Raw genomic sequence first — 9,252 nt, forward strand, 5'->3', positions numbered from 1 at the left:
CATTGATGCTGGCTCACCCGCTGAGTTTCTCCAGCATTTTTGTCCACCTTGGATTTCCCCAGCATCTGCAGTTCTTTCTTAAACAATCAAGACTTTTTATATAGAGTCTGTCTTCGGTTTTAAACCAACCAGTGCAGTTAGTTCCTCCCGCCACACTGAATTGTTCTTGCCGGGCGATAGGAACGCTGTGCAGTTTGATGGTGTGTGTCCGCGCATCAGTGGTGGGATAGAGCGCCAGAGAGAGCGAGAGAGAGAGAACAGCGTTCATTGTTTCAAGCTCCAGAGTCGGTGTTACTGCGAAGTTGTGCGCCTGTCAGTCTGAAGAAGGGTCTACAACATAATCTGTCCATTCCCTCCACAGCTGCTGCCTGACCAGCCGAGTTCCTCCATCACTTTGTGGTTTTGCCCAAGGTTCCAGCATCTGCAGTTCCTCGCGTCTGACTTGGCTTGGAGGCGGCTTGAAGGACACCAGGACTTCAGGACTGACAGAGAGTCAACCCCAGCTCGAAAAAGACAAGCACTACTTCAAGCCGCTGTGAGTAGATTTCCTTCATACTCAGGGTTTAGATTGCAACAATCCGTCATACACATACTCTGATATAGACACACAGAGTTTCACAGAATGCTGGAGTAACTCAGCGGGTCAGGCAACATCTGTGGAGAGAAGGAATGAGTGAGAGCCTTCTTCAGATTGCATAGACTTTGCTCATTTGCTCATTGAGTCTTACAGCAGAAATATTCAACCTTCCTCATTTTTTATTTTTCTTACTCAGCCTCTGATTTTTACAATGCGCGTTTCTCTGGAGGTGTTTTTTATCTTATTTTCTGCCAATAAATGAGAGTGGAAATCCCTCACGAGCCGAGGTGTCAACAAGTTGCATCTCAGGTTCCTTTCCTGTTGCGATATTTCACAGTAATTTGGAGATGTTAAATAATATAGAACGGAGACGGGGAAACACTTTTTCTCACAGAGAGTGATGAGTCTGTGGAATTCTCTGCCTCAGAGGGTGGTGGAGGCCGGTTCTCTGGATACTTTCAAGAGAGAGCTAGGTAGAGCTCTTAAAGATAGCGGAGTCAGGGGATATGGGGAGAAGGCAGGAACGGGGTACTGATTGGGGATGATCAGCCATGATCACATTGAATGGCGGTGCTGGCTCGAAGGGCCAAATGGCCAACTCCTGCACCTATTGTCTATTGTCTGTTGTCTATTAACTCACAATTTTTGACAGTAATTTGGATGTTTTGTTTGTAAAATAATATTACCTCACAATATTTTCACCATAATTTGGAAGCTTCTGCTTGTAAAACGATATTATCTCACAGTATTTGTCAGTAATTTGTAAAGTTTGTTAGTTGAACATAACTCTTATTGTTAGCGAAATTCTGTGAGATAATGCCAGATAATAGGAGGTAATTTGGAACCTAATTTGTAAGCTGTGCTTGTAAAACTATATTATCTCACAGCGTTTCACAATATTATTCATTTGTAAAGCCCAGCTTGCAAATTACTGTGAGAACATTGCGAGTTTGGAAAGGGGCAACATCTATCATCTTTAGTGCAGATAGACGCAAAAATGCTGGAGTAACTCAGCGGGGGCAGGCTGCATCTGTGGAGGGGAGGAATGGGCGATGTTTCTTTGTCGTGATCTTGTTGTCGTGACCATGCTTTTACACATTCACACCGTGCAGTTGCAGGGCGGCCGGCGAGCATGGACTTGGGGCTGAGCGAGGGACTGCCGGACGGCTGCGGCGAGGTGGCTTCTCCAGACCACCTGACCCAAGATCTCCAGTGGACCTTCTGCAACTCAACCTCCCCTCAGCAGAACCTGTCGGCCAACGGCAGCGACCATGGGGACCACTGGACCAGAGGTGACTACCTCCTCCATCACCTGGGACCCCGCACTTGGTCCTTCTTCACGCCCGCCTGCGGCATCTATCTGGGCATCTTCGTGGTGGGCTTCATCGGCAACGCCTTGACTTGCTTCGTTATAGCCAAGCACAAGGTGATGAGGACCCCGACCAACTACTACTTGTTCAGCCTGGCCGTGTCGGACCTGATGGTGCTGGCCATCGGGATGCCTTTGGAAGTTTACGAGATGTGGAGGAACTACCCCTTTCTCTTTGGACAAGCCGGCTGCTACTTCAAGACCTTCCTCTTCGAAACGGTGTGCTTCGCATCGGTCCTAAACGTGACCGCTCTCAGCGTGGAGAGGTACATCGCTGTCCTGCACCCGTTGAAAGCCAAGTACATCGTGACCAGAACTCACGCCAGGCGGGTTATCATAGCGCTGTGGGCGCTGTCTTGTATCCTCGCCGTCCCCAACACCAGTCTACACGGCATCCACTACCTGAAGACGCGGTCTGGCGAGCTGATGTTGGAGTCTGCTTTGTGCGTCTTGCTCCGACCTCTCTGGCTCTACAACCTGGTCATCCAGACCACCACCCTGGTCTTCTACCTGCTCCCTATGGTCACACTCAGCGCCCTACACCTGCTCATCGGCCTGCAGCTCAGGCGAGAGGGGGCATTCTCCCAGAGCGAGCTGGAGTCAGGAGCCGGGAGCTACCAGATCGCCCGCAAACACGAGGAGAAGCTGAAAAATCGGCAGATCACCAAAATGCTGTGTAAGTCCCAAGTCTTGCCTCGCTTACTGTCGCTCAACTAAGTCACCATTCAGTTCACACACACAAAAAGCTGGAGTAAGTCAGATTTCTCCAACTTCAAATAAGTAAGCATGCAGGTACAGCAGGCAGCGACGAAAGCGAATGGCATGTTGGCCTTCATAACAAGAGGAGTTGAGTATAGGACCAAAGAGGTCCTTCTGCAGTTGTACAGGGCCCTAGTGAGACCACACCTGGAGTATTGTGTGCAGTTTTGGTCCCCTAATTTGAGGAAGGACATCCTTGCTATTGTGGGAGTGCAGCGTAGGTTTACAAGGTTAATTCCCGGGATGGCGGGACTGTCATATGCTGAGAGAATGGAGCGGATGGGCTTGTACACTCTGAAGTTTAGAAGGATGAGAGGGCATCTTATTGAAACATATAAGATTATTAAGGGTTTGGATACGCTAGAGGCAGGAAACATGTTCCCGATGTTGGGGGAATCCAGAACCAGGGGCCAAAGTTTAAGAATAAGGGGTAAGCCATTTAGAACGGAGACGATGAAACACAGAGAATTAAGAGTTTGTGGAATTCTCTGCCTCAGAGGGCGGTGGAGGCCGGTTCTTTGGATACTTTCAAGACAGAGCTAGATAGGGCTCTTAAAGATAGCGGAGTCATGGGATATGGGGAGAAGGCAGGAACGGGGTAGTGATTGTGGATGATAAGCCATGATCACATTGAATGGTGGTGCTGGCTCGAAGGGCCGAATGGCCTACTCCTGCACCTATTGTCTGTTGTCTTGCATCGTCCACCCCCCCCCCCCCCCCCCCCCCCCCCCCACCCCTCTATCCCTCCCCAACCCATGTCGTACCAGCTTCAAAGTTCATAGGAAAGAACTGCAGATGCTGGTTTAAATTGAGGATAGGCACAAAATGCTGGAGTAACTCAGCGGGGCAGGCAGCGTTTTAGTTTAGTTTAGAGACACAGCACGGAAACAGGCCCTTCAGCCCACTGAGTCCGCACCGACCAGCGATCCCCACACATTAACACTATCCTACACACACTAGGGACATTTTAAACATTTACCAAGACAATTAACCTACAAACCTTGTACGCCTTTGGGGTGTGGGAGGAAACCGAATATCTCGGAGAAAACCCACGCAGGTCACGTGCAAACTCCGTACAGACAGCAACCCGTAGTCAGGATCGAACCCTGTTCTCCGGCGCTGCATTTGCTGTAAGGCAGCAACTCCACCGGCTTTTCCACCGTGACCTCTGGAGAGAAGGAATGGGTGACGTTTCGGGTCTACAGAAGGCAGTGGAGGCTAATTCACTGGATATATTCCAGAGAGAGTTAGATTTAGCTCTCAGGTCTAACGGAATCAAAGGATATGGGGAGAAAGCAGGAATGGGGTACTGATTTTGGATGATCAGCCATGATCATATTGAATGGCGGTGCTGGCTCGAAGGGCCGAATGGCCTACCCCTGCACCTATTATCTAGGGTTCTATAACCCGAACTGTCACTTCTCCAGAGAAGCTGCCTGACCCGCTGAGTTACTCCAGCACTCTGTGTCTACCTCTATGCCGCCCTTTGTGTTTGGCTCAGGATTCCAGAGTGTCCATTTCAGTACTGATTTGTAATTGTGTTTACATTAGACTCTATGTTGCAGCAATGAAGGACTCCAGCATGTGTAAATTATTTCTCCTGTACCATTCTGTTCCCCGCAGTTGTATTGGTGATCGTGTTTGGAGTGTGTTGGGCACCGTTTCACACTGACCGCCTGTTGTGGGTCCAGATAGCTTACTGGAATGGACAGATGCTCACCCTCTACCAGTGCGTCCACGTCGTCTCAGGTGTGTTTTTCTACCTGAGCTCCGCGGTCAACCCGGTCCTCTACAACCTGCTGTCCACACGATTCAGGGAGATGTTCAAGGAGGTGATGTGTGGCCGTCAGTCTCCGCGCTACAAGCCTGCGTGCTGTTCGGCCAGCACGACCCGGGCAACGGCCCAGAGCACAGCGTTGGAATACACCTCCTGCAATGGTATCCCCATGCTCCACATTGACGACTGAGTTACCCCCTTGAATGTGGAGACGCACCTCAAGGGGATTTCACCCATCTCTGCCCAGCAACCTTTCATTCCACCTGGACAGTCAAAGAGAAGGCCAAATTCATGACTACTGCTTAGATCTGCTCTCGGTTTCACATATCTCATATAACAGGCATGACGAGCCTTACTGTTTAGTTTTAGATCAGAGATATACGGTGCGGAAATAGGCTCTTCGGCCCACCGAGTCACGCTGAAGGCAGGAAACATGTTCCCGATGTTGGGGGAGTCCAGAACCAGGGGCCACAGTTTAAGAATAAGGGGTAAGCCATTTAGAACGGAGACGAGGAAACACTTTTTCACACAGACAGTTGTGAGTCTGTGGAATTCTCTGCCTTAGTGGAGGCCGGTTCTCTGGATACTTTCAAGAGAGAGCTAGACAGGGCTCTTAAAGATAGCAGAGTCAGGGAATACGGGGAGAAGGCAGGAACGGGGTACTGATTGGGGATGATCAGCCATGATCACATTGAATGGCGGTGCTGGCTCGAGGGGCCGAATGGCCTACTCCTGCACCTATTGTCTATTGTCTATTGAGTCCGCGCTGACCAGCGCTCACCCCGCGCATTAACACTACCCTGCACACAATAGAGGCAAGTTACATTCATACCAAGCCAATTAACCTATAAACCTGGACATCTTTGGAGTGTGGGAGGAAACCGAATATCTCGGAGAAAGGTCACGGGGAGAACGTGCAAACTCCGTACAGACAGCACCCGTAGTCAGGATGGAACCCGGGTCTCTGGCGCTGTGAGGTAGTGACTCTACCACTGCACAGCTATTGCAACATTACCCCACTAATACACTGCTGGAGATTCCAACCCATAAATTCCACATTAAGCTTCATAAGCTGCATAAAATTGCAACTATGTTGTCAGAACTTTACAGAGCATGATTTCTCGGACATTAGGCAACGTTCTGAGTTTAAGGTATAGATATATATTCAATAGACAATAGACAAAAGGTGCAGGAGTAGGGCATTCGGCTCTAGCTAGCACCGCCATTCAATGTGATCATCCCCAATCAGTACCCCGTTCCTGCCTTCTCCCCATATCCCCTGACTCCGCTATCTTTAAGAGCCCTATCTAGCTCTCTCTTGCAAGTATCCAGAGAACCGGCCTCCACCGCCCTCTGAGGCAGAGAATTCAAGTGCAGTTGATTGAGTTAGCTCCTGACTACTGAATGGATTCATTTCACTAGCTTCATCTAAGATGCATCCAATTGAATCATTTATATAGTTTGGTTTAGTTTAGCATAGTTTATTGTCACATGTACTGAGGTACAGTGAAAAGCTTTTTTGTTGTGTGCTATCCAGTCAGCGGAAAGACAGTACATGATTACAATCGAGCAATTCACAACAGGTAAGCAACAGGTGTCCTAAACTTTCTGAGGCGCAACTTTCATCATTGTTCAACTTCTGTCAAGGAGAAGCTATACTTCACCCTCGTTAGACCTCATTTGGACTACGCAGTTGCAGCATGGGACCCATACACAAATAAAAACATTTCTTCCATCGAATGTGTCCAAAGACAGGCAGCTCGATTTGTTACTAACACCTATGAGAGAGAAGCGAGTGTCACCAAACTTCTGAATTCTCTGGGGTGGAACCCTCTCCAAGACAGACGTGAAGCTCACCGTTTGACCTGTTTTTACAAAATGTTAAATGGTCAGCTCGACATAGACTACAAGACCTACACCAAACCCAAACCAATTAGGAGCAGACGAGGGCATTCGATCCAATTTGTGATCCCAGCTACAAAGACAGATGTGTACAGCAATTCGTTCTTCCCCCGCACAATTAAAGCATGGAATAATCTCCACCCAACTATAGTTACCCAACCAGATGCAACTAAATTTAAAGTAGCTCTTTCTTCCCAATAACCCTTTCTGGCTTAAGCCCTCCCTTCACCACCTCCAGTTTAAAATCCATTTGGAATATTTTGGAGGACCAAGAAACCACGAAACCAAGTGTAGAGATACATGATAAAGGGAATAATGTTTAGTGCAAGGTAAAGTCCGATTAAAGATAGTCCAATGGTCTCTAGTGAGGTAGATGGGACTCCTGCACCTTTTGGGACCGCTCCCTTGGATGGTTCAGTTGCCTGATAGCAGCTGGGAAGAAACTGTCTCTGAATCTGGAGGTGTGCGAACCTCTTGCCTGATGGGAGAGGGGAGAAGAGGGAGTGACCAGGGTGAGTGGGGTCTATTGTAGCTTCCCAAGTCTGCTCCTGTATCTTGTGTGGGAATAAAACCAATTTGTTTTGTATGCAGTGATAATGTTCCATAAGTATGAGAGTGAAAATGTCACAAGAGAATTTTTAAAAACCTATAGAGGTCCATAATCCATTTCAGTTGTAATAAAAGTAATTTTACAAGTATATTAATCACCATAATTATAACAATAAAAGCAATAAAAACTCCAAACTAAATGTTGAAGTCAGAAGTAGCCAAAACACGAAAATTAAAATTAAAAATATTATGTTAATGTTGGCTGCGTGAATGAGTGTCAGAGGTTATGGGGAGAAGGCAGGAGAATGGGGTTAGGAGGGGGAGATAGATCAGCCATGATGGGCCGAAGGGCCTAATTCTACTCCTGTTCCTTCTGACAATGTGGATTAATTTCAACAAATTAAATTGAGGGAGAGAGAGATAAGCAACTCCATGGGATATTTTTATGGCAGAGGTAGGTCGATTCTCGATCAGTACGGGTGTCAGAGGTTATGGGCTATGAGTTGTGTGTTCCGATCCATTCCGACGTCGGAGTTCTGATCATCCTGGCGACAGGGCCTGAACATCGGGCCGTCTGTAGCGGCGACTGCGGAGGGTTCAAAGGCCCCGACCACGGGCGAACAAAGAGGAAGTTGACTGAACTTTATTGCCTTCTCTCACAGTGGGAAACGTTGATTCCGCTGTGTGGGGATATTCATGTTAAACTCTATCATGTGCTGTGTTCTTTTTAATCATATGGCTGCATGGTAACTCAAATCTCACTGTAACAATTAGTGCATGTGACCATAAATGTGAACTTGAACTTGAACTTGAGAAGGAGAATGGGTTTTGGAGGGAGAGATAGATCAGCCATGATTGAATGGCGGGGTAGACTTGATGGGCCAAATGGCCTAACTCTGCCGCTATCACTTATGAACTTATGAACATTATTCCAACCTGCTACATTTCATTTTGCACGGACTCATCTTGCTCAAGGCTGTTAATATGCTAACTGCTGACATTGGTTGAGTTGTATATGTGGAGCTTTGTGATGTTCGCATTGCTGACAACAGGTTGAACAGTTGTGGCAACACTTTTAGATTCCAAGGGACTTCATTCTTCATCTTCAGCTCCTCTTCAATGTGTTGCTCATGTATTAGTGAATCACTGATGGTGCTGTCGTAGTTGCAAATGTTTATTAATTCATTCATTCCCCAATAAAATTATTGATTAAATATATCTATTTATTTGTATAATGCCGGTGGGAGTTTGTATCTGTGTTTAGGATTGTTACATTTGTATTATTGCAATTTTTCTGAGACTAATATTTGACTGATCCGTGATGTTGGCATCCTCTTTAAGCAGAGTCTAAGCCACTGGGATGGGTAGGTGGATAGGAAAGGTTTATAGACATTAGACAATAGATAATAGGTGCTGGAGGAGGCCATTCGGCCCTTCGAGCCAGCACCGCCATTCAATGTGATCATGGCTGATCATCCACAATCAGTAGCCCGTTCCTGCCTTCTCTCCATATCCCCTGACTCCGCTATCTTTAAGAGCCCTATCTAAGTCTCTCTTGAAAGAATCTAGAGAAGCGGAGGAGCGCTGTCTGTGCGATGAAGAGGAAGGTATACAGCTGCCACAGTAACGGTAAGTCCTTTAGAGAGTGCGCAGGGGGGGGGTGGGGGGGTGGAGAGAAGGGGAAAGAAGGGGAGAGAAGGGGGAGAGAGAAGGGGGGAGAAGGGAGACAAAGGGGAGAGAGAAGGGGGGGAGAAGGGGAGAGAAGGGGGGGGGGGGAGGAGTGGAGACATTTTTAAGAAGTTTAATAAAGTTTAGCGGGCATTTTACCTACTGGTTGTGAAACTCCAATGAGCCAATCAAAATGCCCGGTCAGCGAAGGAGATGGCCTATGGCTGCCCTCGAGTGCCTGTAAGTAAATAGTGACCCCACTCCACTGTATACGGGTGACAAAGGCCCATGCCGACCCATACTGGCAGAGGCTGCGAGTCGACGGGAACCTCCCTCGCGCATGAAGGAGAGTTCCAGCCACCTCATACGACCTCCTAGGACCTCGTGTCGACCATGCTGCGAGTTTGAGTCCAGGGCAAGTGGGACAGGCCCTTAAACCTACGCTGCACTCCCTCAATAGCAAGAATGTCCTTCCTCAAACTAGGGGACCAAAACTGCACACAATACTCCAGGTGTGGTCTCACTAGGGCCCTATACAACTGTGGAAGGACCTATTTGGTCCTATACTTAACTCCTCTTGTTTAGAGGGATATGGGCCAAACACGGGCAGATGGGACTAGTGTGGATGGGGCATCTAGGTTGGCATGGATA

General features: G+C 47.9%; 1 protein-coding gene across 1 annotated transcript; it reads left to right on the forward strand.

Annotated features, from left to right (window-relative positions):
- The first annotated feature begins 421 nt into the window (after positions 1-421).
- On the forward strand, positions 422-4,672 carry nmur1 (neuromedin U receptor 1). Its single transcript, XM_033032242.1, has 3 exons — positions 422-535; positions 1,690-2,622; positions 4,329-4,672. Exons 2-3 carry the CDS (start codon positions 1,710-1,712, stop codon positions 4,670-4,672), a joined length of 1,257 nt encoding a protein of 418 aa, XP_032888133.1. The 5' UTR covers positions 422-535; positions 1,690-1,709.
- Positions 4,673-9,252: the final 4,580 nt, after the last annotated feature.

The sequence above is a fragment of the Amblyraja radiata genome, chromosome 13 (genome assembly GCF_010909765.2).
Source record: "Amblyraja radiata isolate CabotCenter1 chromosome 13, sAmbRad1.1.pri, whole genome shotgun sequence".
Taxonomy (NCBI): Eukaryota; Metazoa; Chordata; class Chondrichthyes; order Rajiformes; family Rajidae; genus Amblyraja; species Amblyraja radiata.